The following is a 25,929-nucleotide window of genomic DNA, read 5'->3' as shown; positions in this document are numbered from 1 at the left end:
GCTTGCCGCCAAATCTCACCACTCTCAGGTCACAATAACATTGGCTTTAGTTTCTATGTCTTCCACATAGGAACTCTTCTCACTACCCAAGATGGGTTCACTTTGGGGCACCTGCATGTGTCTTCTCAAATCACCCTCCCAAGACCCTCAGGTTCAGACTCCCTTGAGGCCTCCCCTATGCCCCATTTCCTTTCTTCAGTGAGGTGGGTGGGCTTTGGCTTTCCCAGATTTCAGGCTTCCCACTTCCAAATTGGATCTCCTTTGGTACTTGCCCTTTTCATTGGTGACTTGTGGTTGGGCACATATTCAGCTCTGAGGAAACAAAGCATTTCACTGACTCACTCTGAAGCCAGCCCTGTTCTCCCTGCCAGAAGCCCTCCGCCCCCTACCCCTCCCAACCCCCCCCCCACACACACACACCACTGTGTTCCTGTTCTGCCATAGCCTTGAAGATAGGTACATTGAATCATTTTGTTTGCTCTTGGGTTAGCTTCTTTTCAAGAACCATACACAGACTCACTACTAAGTTAAATTCCATCTTGTTTAGCTAGCTGTGACTGAAGGAAGCTGATATGAAAATAATCATAAATATGTAGTTGAACTTAGATGTGAGCCTGGGTGTGAGATGGCACAAAAGCAAAATTCAAGTCATCTTCACCATAGAGGAGAGGATATTACAGTGGTTTCGGTGATCCATGTTCTCTAGCTGTTTTGGGTAACTTTGGTCTTAATAATCACTCTGTATAGGGAGATGGAAAGGCACCACCTGCACGGGTCCTAGGTCCTGGTCCCAGCCCTGCCAGTAAGTGGTGTTATTTGTCCTCTCTGAGGGTCGTTCCTTTGTTCTGAAAGGGAATCCAGAGGCATTAGGGAAGAAAATACCCCAAGGTGCCTCTCAGCTTAAAGATGAGCACCCAGTCAAGATTCGTGTTCAGTCCATGGTCTTTGTACTTCTAAACAGGTTTACAAAGCATTCATTCAAAAATAAGTTTATTCATGGAAGATATGCCCTAGAGCAGGGGTGGGCAACCCCTGGCACGCGTGCCAAACATGGCATGCCAGTAACTTGTGCTCGCACGTGAAACCCTCTCTTATAATTTTCAATTTACAATTTTTTCTTAATATTGACTTTTTATTTTTCAGATAAGTTCAGTGTAGGTGCATATTAGATAAATAAATAATTTTACGTAACAAGTTATCTTAAAGACCATAGACATGGATTGACGAAAGAGGGAAAGAGTAATTTCAATAGCGTCGAAAACAAACTACTGAAGGCTTGGAATGCCATTCCAGAGAATTTTTTCCGTTTAAAAATCTTTGCAACATCCCAAGAAACCAGAAACACCAATCAGAAAGGATATATGCACACATATGTTCATCCAGAACAATTCACCATAGCTAAGATCTGGAAACAGCCTAAGTGCCCATCAGTAGATGAATGGATTAGAAAACTGTGGTACATCTACACGATGGAATACTATGCTGCTGTAAAAAGGAAGGAACTCTTACCATTTGCAACGGCATGGATGGAACTGGAGAGCATTATGCTAAGTGAAATAAGCCAGTCAATAAAGGAAAAATACCACATGATCTCACTCATTCATGGACAATAGAGACCATTATAAACTTTTGAACAATAATAGATACAGAGGCAGAGCTGCCTCAAACAGATTGTCAAACTGCAGCGGGAAGGCCGGGGAGGGTTGGGGGGCAGGAGGTAGGGGGGTAAGAGATCAACTAAAGGACTTGTATGCATGCATATAAGCATAACCAATGGACATAAGACACTGGGGGATAGGAGAGGCTAGGGGACTGTCTAGGGCGGGGGGATAAAATGGATACATATGTAATACCCTTTGTAAAACTTTAAGCAAAAAAAAAAAAACATTCATACAAACACATGGACAACACCACATGTAAACTTGAACCTGTTCCTGCCTCTCAGTTCACCAACTGGAACTGAGTCCCAGTATAGACAGAAGGGTTCACCCAAATCGTAGGAACTCGGCCCACGGAACCCCAGCCTGGGCCCCTTGTTGCCCCTTTGAAGGTGTGCTGCTTACACAAACTACAGTCCCATCTCCACAGTTTCAAAAGAAAACAAGCCCCAAACTCCTGAGCAAGGTCTTGGGGGGTATTCTTGGAGGGGTGTGGGTTGCTCCAGGGGTGTCACGCCTTGCCAGCAATCACTCCTCTCCCATACTTCTCCCTTTGGGAGCAGAGTATGAATCTGCATGTGGTTCCACCCCAGCCTCTCCAGCAGCAGCTCCCGCCAGAGGGCTCTTCCCAGTCCCTGTGAGCAATGTGGATGGCGATGGTGCAGTTCCTGTGGCGGCTCAGTAGGGTCGCCAACAAGTCTCCAGAGTCATGACCCCATTTAAGACCAAGCCTGCATAAGGCTGACAGGAGAGGCAGGAGAACTCCATCTCCGCAGAGATCCCTGGGGGATCCAGGAACCCTAACTGGAGGGCAGTCCACAGAAGTCTGTCCTGCTGAGAGTGTTGGGAGGCCCTAGGGTGGATGACCATGCAGAGAGGAACCGCAGAAGCCCAGACCTGATGTCAGCCCTGGCAGTTCAGGGGGAACCACAAAGGCGGCAGAGGGGAGGACCCGGGTCTTGCCCCGAGACCAGGTGAACATGCAAAGGGAAGACTGAGGGACCCGGGACCCCACAACAGAGATGCCCCACATTACCCCCACTGTGAACCCTGGGAGGCCCCGTGTCCATGACCACATGCTCTCTTCCTGACTTGGGCCTCTCAGGTAGACAGGAGGTTCCAGCTCCAGCCAGGGGTCACGGTGAGGATCCTGCAGGAAGACAAGCGGACTCCACCCCCTGAGGGCTGAGGGGTCAGGCTCCAGGTGGGCAAAGAAGGGCTGCAGGGCTCTGCCAGGATACCAGGGAAAAACCCAAGTTAGGACTCAGGAAGCCCCTAGCACACCTTGAAGTATGTATGCCTGAGGCTTGGCCAAGGCCATAAGTGTCCACAGTGTCCCTCTTCCTATCAGCAGCACCTGGAATCCTCATGGTAGGCCTGTGGATTTGGGTTGCTTCCAAACTTCTACCTTAGGAGTGGCAAAGGGAGGTGAGGGCATTTTCCTGAAGGTGCTGGATTCAGGGCAACATGGGAGGTGTGCCAGGCAATGCTGGTAATTAAAGTGTGGGTCTTGAGGCAGGATGGTGGTACCTCCCACCCCAGTGAAAACGGGGACCAGCTGGCTTAGGCTCTGCTGGCACAACTGGGTGACTCGGCACGATTGTCAATGCGGTGTGTCTTGCAGTCCACCTTGGACGTCCCTGAGAGATGTTGGGCATTGCCTGCAGTATTCATTCTCAGGTCAGCAGAAGGGAAAGGTTCCAGGCACTCTCCGAGTAAACCTGGGTAGCTCAGGGAGGAAGGACGATACCACACTCCAGACAATGGGTGGCCTGAACCCAGTCTGTGCTGCTGCCAGCCCTGGGAAAGGCCTGGCATGGGTCTGCAGAGCTGGATCCTTCACAGGTTTGTCTGAGGGCACTCGGGAAGGACAGGGCCTTGGTCAGAGGGAATGACTTCAGTTCATGCAAAGAGAAGCTGAGGTTGTGGAAGGGTCATAAAGGTGTGAATGCTTTCTTGTGGGAAACTGCAGCTCTGTGCTCCCTGAGAAAAGAAGAAAGCCCTCAGCATCAGGGAGTGTCCTGACCTCAGCATCCAGATTCCCCAGGCAGGGTGTGACATGCTCTCCCTTCCCACATGCCTGCTCCTCCTGAGCTTTTCTCACTGAGGAAAGTTCTTCAGGGTGAAATCGGTTCAGCCGGATTCAGATGCAGGCCAGGCCAGGAAGAAAGGAAAGTATCCTCAGGCCAGACTAAGGGAACTCTGTACCCAGAATGGATGGGCCCAGGCCCTGGTGTTAGTTGTGTGGGAACCTGGACAAGGGTGGGGACAGATGGAGCTCCTGTTCACTTTTGTCTCAGAGCTCTCAGGAAGGTGAGGACCTTGGTGTGAGACCACACATCCTATCATCCACCAAACCACATTTTGTCAGCAGAGAGAGGAGTCCCAGTTCCTGCAAGGAATCAAGGTGAGCCTTGAAAGGAAGCAGAGCACATGGGAAGCCAGACCTACCCTGCCTCCTCTGTCAGCAATTGGGAAACTAGGAATAGTGCATGGATTACCTCAGCTCACTTCCTACTCCTGTACCTCAGGGAGGTTAAGCCTAAGTCTAAGTAGATTGGGCTCAGTCAGCATAGAGAGTGGTCTGAAACCCAGCAGTGCGTCATGGTGAGAAATGATCAGAGCCTTAACCCAGGAAAGATGGACCCAAATCTTCAGTCACCCCTTCTTGATCCTCTGGGAGAGGGATCACTTGTGGAGCCCCCTCAGTTTCTTCACTGAAGTGTCAGGTGTGTGTGGCCTTGTTCTGAGCATTTGACCTCAGGCCAGCAGAAGGCAGTGAGGGGCCAGGCTCTGGCAGGGGAAAGGTGGGTATCCTACGTGTGCACGGAGGAACCTCCCACCCACAACAGAGGGGACCTCAGGGAGTCCTGCTGCCCCTCCTGTCAGCTTTGGGGTCCCAGGAATGTGCTTGCCGTGTGCATGCTGAGGTGCCCTTTTGTTCCCTCCAGAAGAGGCCCCGGATTGGAGGAGGTGAAGGCCTTGGTCTACTCTACATATTCTTAGGTCACAGAGCAGCAGGAGGCCAGGAAGTGCTAGGAATTAAGGTGATGTGCCGACCATGAATATGTCCCCATGGGCTCCCCACCCATGTCAGAGGGTCCTCACATTGCCTGACACCTCCACACCCCACCATCAGCTACAGAACCCTGTGCTGTGCCTTCTATACCCTGAACAGTCATGTCACTTCCTACTTCAGGTTCTTAGTGGGCAGGCTGATCAGGAGTGAGCCCTGTGAGTCCCATGTACACCCCTAAAGGAGAGACCAGGAAGTCACCTTTGTCAGAGCCGCCTAGGGTGTGTTTCTCAGCTCATGCCTCTCTCACGCCCACTCTTCCCCAGGCCCGTGGTTCCTCTCGCCCATCTTCTGCCCACACTCGGTCACTGTTCGAGCAAGAGTCATCATGCCTGGTCATCATATGAGTGAGCCGTGGAAGCCTGAGGAACACTTTCCGTACCCAGTTGAGATCCCCGACTTGTTGGTGGAGGAGCTGTTCTGGGCTATGCAGGAGGAGGAAGATGCCCTGTCTCTCTCCTCCTCCCCCTCAGTCCTGTTTATAGACAGCCTAGAGGAGGTGCCTGCTGCTGAGACACCAAGTCCTCCCCAGAGTCCTCAGCGTGCCTGCCCCTCCCCCCATGCCATGGTAGCCTTTCCATGCAGCCAATCTGAAGATGAGAACTCCAGCATTCGAGATGAAGAGGGTCCAAACACTGAGGGAGGCCCTGAAGATGATGCCGATTTCTTGCTCCACAAATCACTGCGTTCGAAGATGATGGAAATGGTGGAGTTCCTGCTCCTGAAGTATCGTGCAAAGGAGCCAACCACAAAGGCAGAAAAACTGAGTAGTGTCATCAAAGAGCACCAGGAGCACTTTCCTGAGCTCTTCAGTGCGGCCGTTGAGTGCACTGAGTTGGTTTTTGGTGTTGTTGTGAGGGAAGTAGACCCCAGTACCCACACCTCTGTCCTGGTCACTGCCTTGGGGCTAACCTATGATGGGATGGTGAGCGATGAGCACAGATTTCCCAACACAGGCCTCCTGGTCACAGTTCTGTGTGTGATCGCCTCAGAGGGTGATTGTGCCACTGAGGAGAAAATCTGGGCTGTACTGCATGATTTAGGGGTGCATGATGGGAAGGTACATTGGCTCTATGGGGAGCCCAGGGAGCTCATCACCAAAGTTTGGGTGTAGGAACAGTACCTGGTGTACCGCCAGGTGCACAATAGCGACCCTGCATGCTATGAGTTCCTGTGGGCCCCGAGGGCCCATGCTAAGACAACCACGGTGAAAGCCCTCAAGTTTATGCACACGGTTAGTAGGGATTTCCATCTCCTCCCATGCCTGCCTGAAGAGCCTGAGTGCAATGAGAAATACTATGCCTGAACCAGAGTTGCATCCAGGCACTTTTCAGGTCCATGTGCATTAACTTCTTTTGCTGGGCATAAAATGCGTCCAATTTTCAACTCTCTTTGAGAACAAACCAGTAGTGAGGCCCAGGGAACGGTTTAGGCTCCTATTGTGATTGAGAAATTTATGATTTATTATTTTGTGAATTTTTAAGGAAATTTTCTAATGTTCCTTTACGTAGAAGTTTTCATAAACTTTTAGCATGTAAGTTTGTAAATGACATTGATCACATATATATTTCCACATGTCCAGCTCCAGAGTAAGAGATTTGCTACTGTGTAATGAAAATTGGGACCCTTCCCATCCTAGTTTGTGATCCCAATCTAGATAACATGACATTATAATAGGATTTCCTTGGAAATGTGTAAGAAAGCAGTAAAATCCATGGAGTTAAGAAATAGAAAAATAAAAGCAAAAGGTTGTTAATTTTTGCTTCTTATATATTCTCATCTGTCTTTCCATGAAACAGCTTATTCAAGGATCCTTGGTTCTGGCAAGAAAGGGGGGGGGGGTTCATCTGAATAAAGAGGACCCCTGCTCAGTGGTTCATTTACTTCCCAGACATTCACTGAGCCTGTGTCCTCTGGAAGGCCCTGTGTTAGTAGTGGGCACACTAACATAAGCAGGGCATATCCACCCACAGGATGAAAGTGTAGGAGCTGAAGTCATATAAGGAAGGGGTTAGGTGTCCCCCTAGTCCTGCAAACAAGTAACAGAAGAGGTGAGGCGGTGGGCCTCCAGCGACCAGCACTCACTTGTGAATGGACTTCATTTTTACCGCAGCGTACTTGCAACAGCATGGATGGAATTGGAGAGCATTATACTAAGCGAAATAACCTAGTCAGAGAACGGTAAACATCACATGATTTCACTCATATATGGAATATAATGAACGACATAAACTGATGAACAAAAACAGATCCAAAGACAAAGAAGCATTGATCAGACCATCAAAATTCAGAGGAAAGGTAGGGCAGAGTGGAGGTAAGGGGGGGAGATCAACCAAAGGACTTGTATGCAAGCATATAGGCCTAACCAATGGACACAGAGGCCAGGGTGTGAGGGCATGAGTGGGGGGTGGAGGAGAGCAATGGGGGGGATAAGGACACATATGTAATACCTTAGTTAAAAAATGATGTGCATGGCCTGAGCCAGGGTACTTGGGAAACTGTGATTCCCTCTGCTGGGGTTGATTTTAAAGAAGCTGGGGGTGGCAGCTTTTTCTAATTTCATGCCATTGTGATCTGAGAAGATGCTTGTTATGATTTTAATCTTCTTGAACTTGTAGAGACTTGTTTTGTGTTTTAACATGTGGTCTATCTTTGAGAATAACACCTGTGAACATCAGAAGAACTTATATTCTGCAGCTATGGGGTGAAATATTCTCTAAATGTCATTTAAATTCACCTGAACCTGTCTGCCATTTAGAGTCACTGTTTTCTTGGTAATTTTTTGTCTGGAATATCTATCCAGTGAAGTCTGTGGGCTATTAAAGTCCCCTACTATGACTTTATTGCTGTTGATCTTTCCCTTAAAATCCTCTAATTTTTTTTTTTTTAATTTTCTTTATTTAGGTGCTCCTAAATAAATGGCATGAAATTAGAAATCTGTTACAGTAAAAACACTCACAAATATTCAAACACATGGAGGCTAAATAGCATGTTACTAAACAATGAGTGACTTACTAATGAGATCAAAAAAGAAATAAATAACTTCCTGGAAACAAAAGAAAAGTACCACAAAACAAATCAAAATCTATGGGACACAGCAAAGTAGTCCTGAGAGGGAAGTTCATAGCACTTACAAACCTACATCCAAAAAAAGAAAAAAATTTAATAAAATATTTAACCATACAACTTAAAAATTAGAAAGAGAACAACAAGAAAAGCTCTGAGCAAGTAGGAGGAAGTAAATACATAAAAGTCAGAGCAGAAATAAATGACATACAGATGAAAAATATAATATAAACGATCAATGAAACCAAGAGTTAATTCTTTGAAAATATAAACAAGACTGATGAACCTTTAACCACATTCAAGAAACAAAGAGAGAAGACCCAAATAAGTAAAATCAGAAACAAAAGAAGTGAGGTAACAATTGACCCCACAGAAATACAAAGGATTGTAAGAAAATACTATGAAAATCCTTATGCCAATAAGCTGAACAATGTGGATTAAGTGGACAAATTCACAGAAATATACAATCTTCCAAAACTGAATCAGTGAGAATCCATCTTTCAATCTGGGGCTGCTGGCTCTTAACCACTCACCTGCCCTCTGCCTGCTGATTGCACCTAACTGCTCACATGATGGCCTGATCTCCCCTAACCACTTGCCTGCCTGCCTAATTGCACCAACCACCTCTGCCTGCCTGCCTCATGACCCTTACCCACTTGCCTGCATACCTGATCGCCCCTAATGACTCTGCCTGCCTGCCTCATTGCCCGTAACTGCTCGCCTACCAGCCTGATCACCTGTAACTGCCTCTGCCTCAGCCCCCACCACAGTGGCTTCCTCCAGAAGGACGCCGGGTATGAAGTCCAGAAGTTCATTCAGGGGTCTGGTCTAATTAGCATATTATACTTTTATTATTATAAATAGTACTGGAAGTCTCAGCCACAGCAGTCAGACAAGAGGAAGAAACAAATGGCATCTAAATTGGAAAGGAGGAAGTAAAATTGTCATTATTTGCAGATGACATGATATTCTACATAGAAAACCCTAGGACTCCAGCAAGCAACTACTTGGCTTAATAAATGACTTTAGCAATGTAGCAGGATACAAAATTAATACCCAGAACTAGATGGCAGTTTTACACACCAACAATGAACTCTCAGAAAGAGAAACTAAACTAAAAAAAAAAAAAAAATCCCACTTACCATTGCAACAACAACAAAAAAAAAAGATACTGAGGAATAAAGTTAACCAAGGAGATAAAAGACTTGTACTCAGAAAACTACAGGACATTGAAAAAAGAGATAGGGGGTGATATACAGAAGTGGAAGAATATACCGTGTTCATGGATTGCTAGAATTAATATCATTAAAATGTCCATACCACCCAAAGCAATCTATAGATTAGATGCAAACCCTATTAAAATACCAATGGCATATTTACAGATCTAGAACAAGTACTCTAAAAGTTTACATGGAAGCAAAAAAGACCCTGAATAGCCAGAGCCATCTTGAGAAAGCAGAACAAAGTTGGAGTGACCACACTATCAGATATCAAGTTATACTGCAAAACCGCTGTAATCAAAACAGCTTGGTACTGGCAGAAGAACAGGCATATAGATCAATGCAACAAAACAGAGATGCTAAAAATCAACCCAAGACATTACATTCAATTAATATTTGACAAAGGATACAAGAGGATACAATGGAATCAAGGCATGCTCTTCAATAAACAATGTTGGGAAAGTTGGACAGGCACATGCAAAACAATGGAACTAGACCACCAACTTGCATCATACACAAGAATAAACTCAAATGGATTAAAGGCTTAAGCATCAGTTGTGAAACCATAAAAATCCTAGAAGAAACCAAAGGCAGCAAAATCTCAGACTTGTCTCTTAGCAATATGTTCGCCAATGCATCTCCTAAGACCTAGGTTAAGGGAAACAAAAGAGAAAATAAACAAATGGGACTATATCAAAATACAAAGCTTCTGCACAGCAAAAGACAACATCAACAACAAAAGAGAAACTAAACAAATGGAACTATATCAAAATACAAAGCTTCCGCACAGCAAAAGACAACATCAACAAAATGAAAAGGGAGCTCACTGTATGGAAGAACATATTTGCCAATGATACATTTGGTAAAGGGTTAATAACCAAAAATATATAAGGAACTCATACAACTTAACAAAAGGAAGACAATCCAATTTTAAAATGGGCAAAGGACTAAATAGACACTTCTCCAAAGTGGACATACAGATGGCTAAGAGACACATGATAAAATACTCAAAGTCCCCGATCATCGGAGAGGTGCAGAGTAAAATGACAATGAGGTATCACCTCACACCTGTTAGGATAGCTACCATCAACCAATCAACAAATGACAAGTGCTGACAAGGATGTGGAGAAATGGGAGCCCTAGTACTCTGCTGGTAGGAATGCAGACTTGTGCAGCCACTGTGGAAAACAGTATGGAGTTTCCTCAAAAAATTAAAAATAGAACTCCCATTTGACCCAGTAATCCCACTTCTGGAAATATATCCCAAGGAACCCGAAACACCAATCAGGAAGAATATACAAACCCCTATAGTGGTAGCAGCACAATTTACAATAGCTAAGATCTGGAAACAGCCTAAGTGCCCATCAGCAGATGAGTGGGTAAAAAAGCTGTAGTACATCTATACCATGGAACACTGTACAGCAGTAAAAAAAAAAAAAGGCTCTGTTGCCCTTTGAGACATCATGGAGGGACCCAGGGGCTATTATGCTAAGCGAAATAAGCCAGAAAGGCAAGTGTCACAGGATCTCACTCATATGTGGGGTCCAAAGAGCAAATTAACTGATGAAGAAAATAGATCCTGAGAGGTAGAAAGAACTTGGGTGCGTAACCCATGGACACAGGCAATAGTGTAGTGAAGGCCTGGGGCAGGGGATGGTTCCGGCTGGAAGGGGTCCATGAGGAATAGGGGACCTCTGTAACACGGTTGGCAATGAAGACAACAACAAGAAAGGCGGGCTTAGGTAGGAGGAGGACAGTGGTCTTTGGGACAGGAGTCCACCATTGGCCCAGGTCAGGTGACTCGGGAATCAATCCTTTCCTTTCTCGGCAGCACCCGCCCCCTGCTTTTGGCTGTCCTTGTGGCAGGCAGCAGAAGCTCTGATTCTGTTAGGGTCCACCTGCCTTCCAGGACGGGCCTCAGGCAGGGACACCCATCAAGAGAAGGGCTTCTGGTTAGCAGAGGGGGGCAGAAGCTGCCTAGAGTCACAGTGAGCAGCGGGGGAGGAAGAGACCCTGCCCCCACCACAGGCTCAACATGGAAGGGCCTCTGGGAGGGGGACCACACACGCCTCATCCGGTCTCAGAGGCCTTGCCCCAGCACGTTCCTCACTTCCGCATCCGGGTCTCTGAGACACTGGGGATGCCCAGGAGATCCTGAGCTCGCTCACGTCCCGAGGGCAGCCCGGGACCCGCCCGAGTCCAGGTGAGGGTGCCCGGGAGGGCGAGGGACCCCGGGCCCTGGGACAACGGTTTCCGTCCCGGGAGGCCCCTGGGGCTGGCCACACGCGGCCGGTCGTGGTTGGCGCAGCCAGGTCTGGGGACTCAGGGTGAGGGGCGAGGCGCGTCGCTCCACAGGGCCCAGGGCCTCCAGGGTCCATGTGGCGGGCGGCTGCGTGGGAGGAGGCCTGAGGCCACCCGGGTCCCTCAGACGGGGCTGGACCCAGGGACCCTGCCGTCAGGAGCAGAGCCAGCCCCGGGCCCGCAGGGGGTGAAGCCCACAGCCCTAGGCAGCCTCTGTGACCTTCCCATGGGCTCCCATGACGCGGGCCTTGCGGGGCTTGCCCGGGTGGGGCGGACCTCACTGGGGCTGAGGCGGGCTGGGCCCTGGGGGAGTCTGGGTGAGCACCCGGGTCCCACCGCACCGCAGCGGGAAGCCGCACAGGTGCCCCTGCTGTCCTCTGGGAGGGGCCCCATGCCGGGTGGCCATGCGGGGTGCCCAGACTGCACAGCGGAGGCTGGGAAGGGGCGGCGGTAAGGAGCTGGGCCTCTCCTCCGCATGGAGGGCAGAGCAGCTTCGGAGAGTCCTGGTCAGAGGGCAGTCAGGGATGGGAGGACCCCAGACCCCCACAGAGCCAGCCCGCAGGACTCGGGAGGGGCACACGCAGGACATTACCTGACCTCCGCAGGCGGGTCTGAGAGTCTCTGGGGGTGGCTGTGAGGATGAGGACCCCCGACAGCACAGGGCGGGGCCGGCGCATGCCAGAGCAGATGGGGGCCACCTGTGAGGATGAACACACCCCCTTCCTCCCTTCCGCTTCCAGTCCCGGTCTCAGAGACTCTGGGGGTTCGGTACAGGGAGGAGGACCCCATCTCGGCAGATGGTGGGCCAGGGACCCTGGAAGCTAGACCAGAGTCAGTCCTGCTCTCAGAGACTCTGGGGGTTCTGTACAGGGAGCAGGACCCCATCTCGGCAGTTGGTGGGCCAGGGACCCTGGAAGCTAGAGTCAGTCCTGCTCTCAGAGACTCTGGGGGTTCTGTACAGGGAGGAGGACCCCATCTCGGCAGATGGTGGGCCAGGGACCCTGGAAGCTAGACCAGAGTCAGTCCTGGTCTCAGAGACTCTGGGGGTTCTGTACAGGGATCAGGACCCCATCTCGGCAGATAGTGGGCCAGGGACCTGCCATAGCCAAGGTGAGGACCCTGAGGGTGGACGCAGGGACCCTGGAAACCAAACCAGAGTCAGTGCCGGGATCCCGCTGGAGGATGACCACACACAGCATGCGCTGACTTGCACAACCGGGTCGGTACCGGGAACAATACTTGAGAACAGCAGAGGGTGGGCCCAGGGCCCTCCATAGTCCATCCGGCAGGCCTCGTGGAGGATGATCCTAGGGGGCATTTCCTCATTGGTGCATCTGGGTCTGACAGTCTGGGGCTTGGGTATAAAGAGCAGGACCTCACATCAGCAGAGGGTGGGGCCAGCACCTGCCAGAGTCAAGGGAGGATCCTAAGGGAGAACTGAGGGAACCTTGGATCCCACCACAGTGGGAACCCCACAGAAGCCCGCACCTGCTCTCAGCCCTGGGATTTCTGGAATCGCTTTCCCATGGCTTCTCCCGCGCCCTTTGCTCTCAGGAAGATGAAAGAGGTCTGGCCTTACACAAAGGGTGAGGCGTATGGACAGCAGAGCCAGGACACTCGGGCACTGCAAGTGGCCAAGCTATTGACCATGCAGGAGGAAGGAGGGGGAATTGTCCTCCAGAACAAATGTGGGCCTCAAGGACATGCACCCCACTTCCACTTTCAGCTCTGACACACCAGGCAGGGCTGTCCAACTGAGAGCACTCTGATGGGGCTGGGGGGGGCGGGGAAGGGGGGGCCTCAGGTAGGTGAGAGACCTGGACTGAGGGGAGCACATGCAGGTCAGCAAAGGAGGAGGGGGAGGTGGCCCGGACTCTGACCTCTTTGCAGGTGAGCAATCTGAGGAAAGACAGAAGGAACCCTAATGCTCCTCCCCTGCTCCCGAGTCTTGCTGTCTCTTTTCAAGGTTCAGCTGAGGACTGAGGGAACCCCTCACATCACAACAGGGGGAGTCCCAGCCCTACTTTGCCACTTCTGTCAGCCACGAGAGAAAGTGGAACGTGGTGGCTAGCCGTGCTGTCCCTCACGTCCTCCACCAGTGACTCAGGAAGGTGAGCATTTCAGTCTGAAGGTAAGTGGCCTCCGGTCAGCACAGGAAGTTATCCAAGACCCTGTCAGATGTCACAGTTAGGACTGAGGGGATTCCCCGTCCCAGGACGGATAGACCCCACAGAGTTTGGCCATGACATACTGTATCCCGTGGGAGGTTCTGGGCAGGTGTGGTCTGCTGCGGGGCCCCCTCACTTTCTTCTGTTCAGTTTCAGGGGTATGTAGCCTTGTTCTGAGAGTTTTGCCTCAGGTCCAGCAAGGGGAGGTTCCAGGCCCTGCCAGGGGAAAGGAGAGGACGCCGAGGGCGGATGCAGGAGACCATCCAGCCCAGAACAGTGGGGACCTCACAGCATCCCGGCCTCCCTGTTGTCAGCACTGGAGGCCCATGGCTGTGCATGCCACCTGCACGCTGAGGTGTTTCCTCGTTTCCTCTTACAGGGACTCCAGGAACCAGGAGGTAAAGGCCTAGGTCTGAGGCACAAAACACAGGTCACAGAGCAGAGGAGGTCCAGGCAGTGCCAGCAGTCAAGGTGAGGTGCCTGCCCTGACCTAGAATGTGTCCCTAGGGTCTCCCCCGTGCCAGAATCGATGAGAACGCCCTCAGTACCCGACCCCACCCCACTGCCAGCCACAGAACCCTGGCCTATGCCGACTGTACCCCAAAGAGCCATCTGACTTCCTCATTCAGGATCTTAGGGTACAGGCCACCCAGGAGGAGAGACCCCAGTGAGGCCCAAGAGCACCCCTAAAGAGGAGACCTGTAGTCCCCCTTTCTCACAGTGGCCAAGGGTGTACTCAGCTGAGGCCACTTACCCTTCCTCTCTCCCCCAGGCCTGTGAGTCCTCATTGCACACCTCCTGCCCGCACTCCTGTGGCTGCCTGACAGGAGTCATCATGCCTCGAGTTCCAAAGAGTCAACGCTCCTCGCTTGATATTCCCATGCCTGTGGAAGAGGATTCTTCCTCCTCCTCCTCCACCCCTGTTGCTTCCTCTTCCTCCTCCTCCACCTCTTCCTCTAGCTATCCTCTGCTTTCAAGTAACCCAAGCACCTCAGAGGAGGAGGGGGAGGAGCAGGAGGAGAATGTGGAGGAGGAAGAGAATGAGGAGCAGGAGGAGGTTCCTGCTGCTGCTGGGGCACCGAGTTCTCCCGTGAGCTCTCCAAGTGCCCATGCCTCCCCTACTGCCCTTGCCGCTGCTGCTCCCTTGAGCCAATCCATCAGCGAAGAAGGGGAGGGTCCGAGTACCTCCTGGGCCCTGCCAGGTACAGAGTCCTTGCCCAGATGTGTGATTAATGATAAGGTAGCTGATCTGGTGGGGTTCCTGCTCCTGAAGTATCGCACAAAGGAGCAGACCACAAGGGCAGAAATGCTGAGTAGCATCATCAGAGAGCACCAGGACCACTTTGCTGTAATCTTTAGGGAGGCCTCTGAGTGCATGCAGCTGGTTTATGGCATTGATGTGAAGGAAGTGGACCCCACCAGCCACACCTATGTCCTAGTCACCAACCTGGGCCTCACCTATGATGGGATGGTGAGCGATGAGCACAGTATGCCCAAGACTGGCCTGCTGATACTCATCCTTAGTATACTCTTCTCGGAGGATGATTGTGTCCCCGAAGAGAGGATATGGGAAGCACTGAATGCCATGGGGGTGCATGCGGGGATGGAGCATAGCATCTATGGGGAGCCCAGGGAGCTCCTCACCAGAGTTTGGGTGCAGGAACAGTACCTGGAGTACCGGCAGGTGCCCAACAGCGATCCTGCACGGTACGAGTTCCTGTGGGGTCCCAGGGCCCACGCTGAGACCACCAAGTTGAAAGTCCTGGAGTTTTTGTCCCAGGTCAGTGGGAGTGACCCCAGATCCTTCACACACTTCTATCAGGAGGCTTTGAGAGAGGAGGAACAGAGAGCCCAGGCCAGAGTTAGGACCACGGATGATACTACTGCCATGGCCAGTGCAAGCTCTTCTGCCATGCCCAGTGGCTTCTTCTGCCTTGACTGAAATCCAGGGCAGATTTCTTTACTTTGTGTTTTAGGGGGGCAGTCGTGATCTAAGCACTTAGTGCAGGGCCTGCCTGACTGGGGATGAGGGAATCATAGTGAATGACATCTTTGTGTCTCTGTTCCATTGGGGTGACTTAGAAATGTATCTTCTTTTATTTTTGGTATTTTAAAATGTTACTTTAAGTAGAATGTTTATTAGCTTCAGAACCCAAGTTTACAAATGACACAGGTCACACAGGTTTATTGTTATTTAACTAAAGAGAAAGCGCTTTGCTATTTTGTAAAACTAATTAGGAATCTGTCATTTTATTGGTACTCTGTAACAAGATAATATGGAATTGGAATGGTATTTTTCAATGTGAAAGAACTTAGCTGTAAAACAGAAATAAAATAGTTAATTTTTGAATTCTTGTATCTCTCTCTCTCTCTCTCTCTCTCTCTCTCTCTCTCTCTCTCTCTCACACACACACACACACACACACACACACACAGAGCTAGATTTTCGTAGCTTATTCAAGAATGTAGAAACATGAACAGTAAAAAAATACCCTTCTCACTGGTTCATGTACACCCTAAACATTCATTGAGCCTCTGTCCTCACAGGGAAAGGCACCCCAGCCAGAGAGAGGGAGGGGGATACAAAGGAGAGGAGCTGGGTGGAGGGACTGGCAGGACACCTGGTTGGGAAGGGAGTGAACAGGAGGCAGCTTTTGTCCCCGGGTCTTTGTCTTTGAGAGTGGGTATGATTTCTTAAACAGGATGACATAATAGATGAAGTGATGTTTACGTCCTTTTAGACAGGAGGGGAGAGTCAACCAGAGGGGGAGGTTGCTCATGTGTAGTGTGGAACTGAAGCTCAGGCCCAATGATGATGATGTATAGCCACCCGTTGTGACTGTCCTCTTACGGGCCAGGTACTCAGCCCTGTGGAATCTGAGCTCCGCTAGGTACTAGGTCCCCCTTCCCCAGGTAAAAGGCAAGGACAGTGGGTGAAGCAGTCAGGGCCCCCAAGATCATGGGCCATCTAGTCATCTTTCTGTGCCACCTTCTCAACTGTAGACTGGGTGACAGTGACACTACCCTATCCCAGTTATTTGAGGATTGAATTCTAGGATTCTTGGATCATGCCCATCCCAGGTCCTCGAAGTGGGTTGGTGTGTGGGGTACTGGTGCCAATTCTTCCTGCTCGTCAGTCCTTCTGTAGACTCAGGTGCGGGCCAGGAGTGTCTGCTGATAGCAGATAGCAGTGGTGCAGCCAGGGGATGGAGGAGGGTGGCACCCAAGGGGTCCGAGGGAGACACCTGGCAGGATGATCTGACCTCACACGGTGGTGTCCCAGGGTCCAGCTGTGGTTGGAGCCCAAGGATTTGCAACCAGAAGCCCTGGAAGAGGGACCGGGGTGCATGGGAACTGCAGCACCTTGGGGTGAAAAGAGGAGGGAGCTGACAGTGTTAGGGTGGGTGGGGGTGGGCAGGAGAAGGAGAGCCCAGGAGAGTCTGCGCTGGGAGAGGACTAGAACCCACTCACCCGGTGTGAAGCCAAAGCACCCTTTCTCCCTCATCTGTGCTCCCCTGGCCTCAGTGACCTCCTTTGTGGAAATGACCACACCCTGTCCTGAGTGCCTCTCCTTACTTGTCTCCACCTTGTTTCCTGAGCTCCCCAAAGACTGCATCTGATGGACGAGGCATCTGCATCACCAGCCCTTTCCATGGGGCCTGGCAGCTGAGTGAGTGGGGATAGGAAGAAGGAGCCAACACTCTCTGCTCTCCCACCATCCCTGTCAGTCTGGTTCCAGGGCCCCAGGGGACGTTGGGGGGAGAGGTCAGCCCACAGACCATGAACACGGAGGGCTGATGCATGATGCTGATTGACATTCACACTTTTGGGTTCCCACAGGCCACATGAGTCCCATGGATCTCAGAGGAGATGGAGTTCTCCTGCCTCTCCTGGCAGCCTTATGCTGGCTTGGTCTTAAATGGGGTCATGACTCTGGAGACTCGTTGGCGACCCTACTGAGCCGCCACAGGAACGGCACCATCGCCATCCACAGTGCTCACAGGGACTGGGAAGAGCCCCCTGGCAGGATCTGCTTCTGGAGAGGCTGGGGTGGAACCCCATGCAGATTCAGGCTCTGCTCCCAAAGGGAGAAGTCTGGGAGAGGAGTGATCCCTGGCAAGGCCTGATACCCCAGCAGCAACCCACACCCCTCCAAGAGGACCCCCAGGACCTTGCTCAGGAATTTGGGGCTTGTTTTCTTTTCAACCTGTGGCAGTGGGGCTGTAGTTTGTGTAAGCAGCACACCTTCAAAGGGGAAGCAAGGGGCCCAGGCTGGGGTTCCGAGGGCCGAGTTCCTACGACCTGGGTGAACCCTTCTGTCCACACTGGGCCTCAGTTCCCATTGCTGATCCGAGAGGCAGGGACAGGTCCAAGTCTGCATGTGGTGTTGCCTGTATGCCCACATGTGTGTTTATGTGTGTACATGCATGTGTGTGTGAGTGACAGACCAGAGGACGCTGCACAGCACACAGAGAGGGTCAGGTGGCCTCCAGACTCAGGCTGTCTGCCTGACTTCACACACCTGCCCCACCCCCACAGCCCATAGCATCCTGGGCCTTTTCGCTCACTCCTCAGTGGTTGAGGTCCCACACCAGCTTCTTGCACCTGGTGAAGAGCTTGGGGTCTGATTGCCTGTGGGTTCCCCACAGCAGCTGGGGCCCTTCTGACCTGTAGGTGCTGCCCCCAGCAGCCAGGCTGGGACCTGCCCAGTAGTGACCAGGCTCTGCCCACTTCATTTCCCTCTCTCCTGGGCCTCACCCAGGGTTCCCTGAGCAGAGTTTGACACATCTGAAGTGCTCAGTCAGAGGGACACAGCTGACTCTGTGTCTCTTTGGTGAAATCAACTTAGCCTCTAGTGGGTATAACTCTGAATAACCCTTTTCTCTCAAGAGAAGCCCTTGGTTTATGGAAGGAAAAACATCTCAATGCTTCTCTCGTGGTTCCCAGGGCTCCTTGACTTTGGGGAATCTTTGCGGGCCCAGAAAATGTGCTCCTGAGGAGGTTGTGGAGCTGGAAAAGCAGGCTGTACTGACCAACCTGAAGCAGAAGTACCCGAGGGCACTTTCAAACCCCAGGTGCTTACTGGAGCCCATACCCAGGAAAGGGGGAAAGGATATCTTCCAGGTAGGCATCCCACAGCACCTGTCCCCTAGGGGCAGGAGGACTCCACAGGAAGGTCACCGAGAATCCAGCTGAATCATGACCATCAATGGGCCATCATGCCGCGGATGTAGAACTGAACTGGCACCATCGTGGACAGCACTACCCACCATCTGCTGTTCAACTAAACAGATTTCTGTGCCCAGATGTAGGCGACTGTCCTTGTGAGATGCCTCTCTGGGCTCATTGACTGTGTCAAGGACTCTGACCTTTAGGGAAAAGGGAAAGCTGTCAGGAAATATCTTGGTGCTATCACTATTTTTGGTCCTGCTCAGTCCTGGGTTTTACAGAGAAAAACGCTTTCATAGAAGTGGTTATTGTTTGGGACGCCCATGTTTTTGTTCTGGTCAAACTCAGAGAACACTTCAGCAGCACCCAGGGGTCCTTGTGGGCGGTCTGGGAGCGGGCACTGAATGATTGCCAGAGGGTGACCAGCCAGGCCTGGCCTCACTCACAGTGAAAGGGACATCAGACTTTGAAATAAAGGAGCTGTCTGTCCTGGCAAGTGACTGGTCTGCTGTAAAAGTGTCCCTGGGCTCACGAGAGCTTGTGTTACACATGTCACATAGCTACCTTGTGACCCAAGAACGGCTCTGAAATACAACTCTGATGGAAAAGTGATGGGTAGAGGTTTTTTGTGTTTTATTTTTGTTTGTTTGTTCGTTTGTTTTCTGTATGAGCAATCTTTATTTGGGTCACTTTTAGCGGGGTTACTAATAGCTGTTAGTTGTGAGGATGATGTGTTTTCTCGCAGGCATTGCCTGGAATGACCAGTCTTCTGAGTCAGACTGGCTCTGTCGTACACTGCTTAGCAGATGGGGTGGTCCGGGTTCTAGGTGGGCCTCTCTGCAAGGCCCCAGGAACTTGGGCTAGAGACACTCTGATGCTGATCAGAAACTTCCTGGCATCATAGGGAGATCTGTGAGTAAAGACTCTCCTGTTTCAAGTTGCATGAATAATATAAGGTGATGCTGGGCATTTCTGTCTCCTGACCAGTAGGCAAGGATCAGGGGACCAGATCTTCCTGAGCTTGCCTCAGGACCCCCTAGCCAGTTCCTTGTCGAGGGTGTGAAAATGAACGAGGACAACTGGGACAAAAGCCTGTCTGGAGCCAGGATTTCTAGCCTCCTCAGGCTCATTCTGATGAGGTGTGTGGCGCGGAAACAGAAGAACACAGACTCACAATTCTCATTGGATTGTTTATTCTGTACCATGTAGTTTTTGCCTTTCGTTATTAAAGTGGAAATGGATTCATGGTTACAAAGCCTGTGACATTATGGGCCTGCATTGTGCTTGAACCGCTCACAGACTGAACATTTGTTATCTGAGGAGCCCTCCTGCTCCTCCTCAGCCTAGTCAGGGTCCTTGATGGAGTCATGACTGAAACGCCAGCGATCAGTGTGGAATAGCACATGTTGTACAAAGACATCACTGAACCTTGTAGCGGTTCTTTTGATGAGGGTGGGGGGAGGGGGTAGCAGATCCCCTATGTCATTTGGTTCCGGCAATATCCTAGGGAACAAACATGACACTGCCAAAATACCCTCCCCACTTGAACCACTTGCTTCACTTGGGCACTGGACCTCCCTGGCACTCTCCATGGGCTGAGGAACTGTGATCTCGAATGCCCGGGGGGGAGGGGCATTGGGTCCCCAATCATTCTTGCCTGTCTCCTGAGCCTTTTGTTCGGCTTCTTTGCCGCCACTCTGGTGCTGTGATCTTGGGGAGTGTCTTGTGGGGGCCATCTTCATCTTTCTTTTTTGGGGGGGGTGGGGTGACACTGGTCCCTGGACAAACACATGTCACCGGGTTGCCTTGTGTTGTAATGTTCTCGAGGAGGCAAGGCTTGCCTCTCTGGAAATTGCAATTTCTGTAGATCTGAAACAAAATTAATTAATTTAGTCACTTGTGGAGAAAATATACCTATTTGACATTAACTGGCCGCTCAGAGTCTTTACTCATCCCTGCAGGTTATCTCTAAGGGGGCTATAGTTTCAAATGAAAATCTATACTTTCTCATCTTTTCATAAATACTGTATCATATGAAAAGGGGTTAGGCCCTGAAATCATGCCCTTTCAGTATATTGTTCTGCTGGGTCCACTAGGAAGATGTTTGAGAAACAGGGATCGTGGGAAATGGGAGGACTTTCTACTTTACCACCATCCTGTTCCCTGCAGAGCAAACTGAAGAGTTTCCTGGGCATATTTTGCTAAAGCCATGGTGGTTCAGCAAGCAGATGAAACTCTTCAGGCTTTTCGATTCAAAGATTTGCTCGTCGCCCCTTCGGCAAAGAATCTCGCTCTGGAAAAGATTTTCATCAATGATCACGGTGTCTCCGTCATCATTCCAACACACAGACGGGAAGGCCTCATCCTCCACTATCCTCCAAGGCTTTCTTGGGAAGGACAGCCCAAGAAGAATGTTGTTTCCTTCCACACTGGTGGTGCCTTTGTTTGGGTCCAGTGGTTGCGGTTGTCTTGGGGGCTTGGATCTGGGCTCTCTTCTTGGTCCCCGTGCCCCTCCAAAGACTTGGACACACATGAGGATCTGGGGATGTATCATATTGGAACATTATTGGTGGTTGTCCATCCTCTGATGGGGCCAGCTTGGCTTCCTACATCTCAGGGGTATTCTGATTAGCCATGTTGATGTTCTACATCAAAAAACACTTGGTACCCAGGATCCTATCACTTCAAAAGCGGGGTCAGAAATGCCTTTAGTCACAGCAGTGACACCCTACATACACTGTCCTCAATATTCTAGAGTCTTGGTCGTGGGGCAACCAGCTGCTTAAGTCATGTGATGTCACAAAGGTGACTTTTGGCTGCTCTGGAGTGTGGGCCCTGGCCAAGTGTAGGGGAGTGGATATCGGGAGGGCCCCCATCTTCTCTCTCTTCTAAACGTATAGAGAAATAGTGGTCAGGTTAATATAAAAGGTGTTCATATGGTGCCAGGAAGATTTTTTCTTGTTGCTAGTTCACTGGATGTGTTGAGAGGTCATGATCCTATCTCCACCCCCATCCCTACAGAAGGGGTGCAGGCGGTTCATGGCCTCTTTGTTGCTCAAGGGCAAGGCCCTGGTTAGTCTTAGCCTGGGCAACCACCAAGACTGCCTGGGTCAGATGGGCTCCTGGGGGACTGTGTCTCTCAGAAAATGGTGGTTTGCCTAGTCTCAGTAGGTAGCCCCCATTTTCAATGCACCCCTCACAAGCTTCCTGCTTTGTCTCTTCCAGCTGTGCCTACTGATTGGCAGGTCGTGCTCAGATGAGCCCAAAAGAGAGTCCTATTTTCTTAGCCCTGGGTCCAGTTGTCCCTAGAATAGGGCTGTGTTTCAGCACAGTTGGGAATGTTCCACTCATTCCTCAACCACAGTGCTACCCAAGCACCTGAGAGAAGATGTTAAACACGGTGTTGCAGTGGGAATGGGCAGCCACACCCTCTGATGTCCTCAGAGCCCCCTCTTGAGCTTGGCTTGCCGCCAAATCTCACCACTCTCAGGTCACAATAACATTGGCTTTAGTTTCTATGTCTTCCACATAGGAACTCTTCTCACTACCCAAGATGGGTTCACTTTGGGGCACCTGCATGTGTCTTCTCAAATCACCCTCCCAAGACCCTCAGATTCAGACTCCCTTGAGGCCTCCCCTATGCCCCATTTCCTTTCTTCAGTGAGGTGGGTGGGCTTTGGCTTTCCCAGATTTCAGGCTTCCCACTTCCAAATTGGATCTCCTTTGGTACTTGCCCTTTTCATTGGTGACTTGTGGTTGGGCACATATTCAGCTCTGAGGAAACAAAGCATTTCACTGACTCACTCTGAAGCCAGCCCTGTTCTCCCTGCCAGAAGCCCTCCGCCCCCTACCCCTCCCAACCACCCTCCCCCACACACACACACCACTGTGTTCCTGTTCTGCCATAGCCTTGAAGATAGGTACATTGAATCATTTTGTTTGCTCTTGGGTTAGCTTCTTTTCAAGAACCATACACAGACTCACTACTAAGTTAAATTCCATCTTGTTTAGCTAGCTGTGACTGAAGGAAGCTGATATGAAAATAATCATAAATATGTAGTTGAACTTAGATGTGAGCCTGGGTGTGGGATGGCACAAAAGCAAAATTCAAGTCATCTTCACCATAGAGGAGAGGATACGACAGTGGTTTCGGTGATCCATGTTCTCTAGCTGTTTTGGGTAACTTTGGTCTTAATAATCACTCTGTATAGGGAGATGGAAAGGCACCACCTGCACGGGTCCTAGGTCCTGGTCCCAGCCCTGCCAGTAAGTGGTGTTATTTGTCCTCTCTGAGGGTCGTTCCTTTGTTCTGAAAGGGAATCCAGAGGCATTAGGGAAGAAAATACCCCAAGGTGCCTCTCAGCTTAAAGATGAGCACCCAGTCTAGATTCGTGTTCAGTCCATGGTCTTTGTACTTCTAAACAGGTTTACAAAGCATTCATTCAAAAATAAGTTTATTCATGGAAGACATGCCCTAGAGCAGGGGTGGGCAACCCCTGGCACGCGTGCCAAACATGGCATGCCAGTAACTTGTGCTCGCACGCGAAACCCTCTCTTATAATCTTCAATTTACAATTTTTTCTTAATATTAACCTTTTATTTTTCAGATAAGTTCAGTGTAGGTGCATATTAGATAAATAAATAATTTTACGTAACAAGTTATCTTAAAGACCATAGACATGGATTGACGAAAGAGGGAAAGAGTAATTTCAATAGCGTCGAAAACAAACTACTGAAGACTTGGAATGCCATTCCAGAGAATTTTTTCTGTTTAAAAATCTTTGCAACATCCCAAGAAACCAGAAACACCAATCAGAAAGGATATATGCACATATATGTTCATCCAGAACAATTCACCATAGCTAAGATCTGGAAACAGCCTAAGTGCCCATCAGTAGATGAATGGATTAGAAAACTGTGGTACATCTACACGATGGAATACTATGCTGCTGTAAAAAAGAGAGAACTCTTACCATTTGCAACGGCATGGATGGAACTGGAGAGCATTATGCTAAGTGAAATAAGCCAGTCAATGAAGGAAGAATAGCACATGATCTCACACATTCATGGATAATAAAGACCATTATAAACTTATGAACAAAAATAGATACAGCGGCAGAGCTGCCTCAAACAGACTGTCAAACACAGTGGGAAGCCCAGGGAGGTTAAGGGGGCAGAAGGGGGGGGGGGGTAAGAGATCAACTGAAGGACTTATATGCATGCATATAAGCATATCCAATGGACATAAGACATTGGGGGGTAGGGGAGGCCAGGGGATTGTCAAGTGCGGGGGGGGGGGGAGGACAAGTATGTAATACCCTTTGTAATACTTTAAGCAATAAAAAAATAATAAAAATAAAAATAAAAAATACTAAAAACAGCAAAAAAAAAAATCTTTGCAACAGCATTACTCTCCAAGTTTTCATCCACTACTTTGTTCTTGTGAATCTTGGTCCTCAGTGATGAATTTTGTTAAGTCTCATAGTAGGATTACCTTGATGGATGAAAGTAGTGGCTCCTGCATATCTCTGAAGGTCATGAAATATAAACCTTATGTAAAATCTCTGTCATCAGTGATGCAGCAGCAAAGTCCCACTGATAATATCAAACGGAGTCATAAAGTTTTCTGTCGGACTATCCGTTTACATGTATACATTAAAAAATAAATGCATTTTTCATCATCATATACTGTGTTTTTGTTGCTCCAATGAATTTTATTATTTCCTCAAGGTTCTTCACATACGTACACCTTAAGAGATATCAAGTAGGCATAACATGTTCTCAACAAATTGGGGTTGGCACGCAGAAGAATTTTGAGTCAGAGATTTTGCTGATTTTGGCAGGCACTCACAAAAAGGTTGCCCACCCCTGCCCTAGAGGATAAAAATGGCTGGCTTTTCAAAGGGAAGCTCCACCTAGTGTCTCTGGTTAGACAGCCAGCTCTCTTTGGTTGCCTACCAAAGAATTGTTCCTTAAGCGAGTTTTTTAAAGGCTGAAAAGGAGGTGTCCTTGTGGCCTTTGCTAGCTCATGACTCTGCTAATGGCTTATTTAAAGGGACTTGCCCATTTTATTGGAAGGAAATTGGAGAGAAGCCTCTGGAAACCAGAGTCTGTCATTTTGTGGGGAAAGGGTGTTTATTTGATATGTTTTAGGCACTCTTGAGTCCCGAGGTTTCTAGAGGATCTTCGATTCTAGAACCACCAAAATTCCATTGTCACGAATAATCTAGGACATCAGGCTCATTCTTTCCTTCTGAAGATGAAATTTTCACACTGTTGACTTCAATGGAGTTGAAGAAATGCATTATGGAAATAGCCTCCCTCTGTAAGCCTGCTCAGTCCCAGAAATTCAACCCTGGGTCCCACAATCACCAGTCAGACAGTATTTATTAGGCACCATGCTCAGGACCCTTTGACAGAGGTGATGGGTTTGTTCTTCAGAGTTCCAAAGGCCCCAGAGATGACCCGTGTGTGTTGCCACCTTATGAACAGAGTCCCCAAAGTCATGTGACTCCAGCACAGCACAGCACAGCTGACTGGGCTACCAATACAGCCGCACCCTAGGGAAAAATGATTTCGGTCCTGACCTGGCTGCTGCATCTGCATAGCCTTGTAGCCATAGAGAAAATACTGAGCTCTGGTCTCTGGGGCCCTTGAGGCTGGCCTGGCTGCTAAGAGTAGATAAAAGAGAGTCTTGTGGTTCTATGGCCTCAAGCCACTCCCCCAAGCTGCTGAGCAACTTCACTTAGACACGTGAGCCTCCTCTCCAATGCCAGCCTTCCAGCTGTTCCCTTGCACTCCTCCCTAGTCCAGTGGGGCTGCTATAATAATTCTTTATTGTTGAAAGAACTAGAGGCCTGATGCACAAAATTTATGCAAGAGTAGGCCTTCCTTCCCCTGGCTGCTGGCACCAGCTTCCCTCTGGCACCTGAGACCTGGTCTTCCCTTGCATGGTCTCAGAGCCTGTGGGCTTTCGTACACATACCAGCCCCAGGGAGGCAGAGGAAGCACCCAGGACCTGCCAGGGTCATGATGGGGACCCTGTGTCAGGCCTGAGGGGACCCAGGACTCGCAATGTAGAAGCTGCACAAAACCACACCTTGCTCTCAGCCTTGGAAGGGCTGGTGACCACATGGGGTGTCTCCTGACTTCAGCATTCAGGTCTGAGGGAGACTGGAAACTTGATAAGAACTCCATAACAAAATACCACAGACTGAGTAGCTTATCGCCAACAGAGATTTACTTCCCCCTGTTCTGGAGGCTGGAGGTCC

General features: G+C 49.8%; 1 protein-coding gene and 3 pseudogenes across 1 annotated transcript; 3 read left to right on the top strand and 1 right to left on the bottom strand.

Moving 5' to 3' along the window:
• The first annotated feature begins 5,062 nt into the window (after positions 1–5,062).
• LOC132223389 (melanoma-associated antigen 4-like) lies at positions 5,063–6,040 on the top strand (annotated as a pseudogene).
• A 5,920-nt stretch (positions 6,041–11,960) lies between these two features.
• LOC132223388 (melanoma-associated antigen 10-like) lies at positions 11,961–15,431 on the top strand. Its single transcript, XM_059678617.1, has 3 exons — positions 11,961–12,021; positions 12,192–12,431; positions 14,317–15,431. Exons 1-3 carry the CDS (start codon positions 11,961–11,963, stop codon positions 15,429–15,431), a joined length of 1,416 nt encoding a protein of 471 aa, XP_059534600.1.
• A 1,928-nt stretch (positions 15,432–17,359) lies between these two features.
• Positions 17,360–18,685, top strand: LOC132223387 (protein EOLA1-like; annotated as a pseudogene).
• Positions 18,686–19,923: 1,238 nt separating this feature from the next.
• Positions 19,924–21,270, bottom strand: LOC132223386 (heat shock transcription factor, X-linked member 3-like; annotated as a pseudogene).
• Positions 21,271–25,929: the final 4,659 nt, after the last annotated feature.

Source organism: Myotis daubentonii, chromosome X (assembly GCF_963259705.1).
Source record: "Myotis daubentonii chromosome X, mMyoDau2.1, whole genome shotgun sequence".
NCBI lineage: Eukaryota > Metazoa > Chordata > Mammalia > Chiroptera > Vespertilionidae > Myotis > Myotis daubentonii.
The sequence above is the reverse complement of the archived record's forward strand: the minus strand, read 5'-3'. Positions and strand labels throughout refer to the sequence as shown.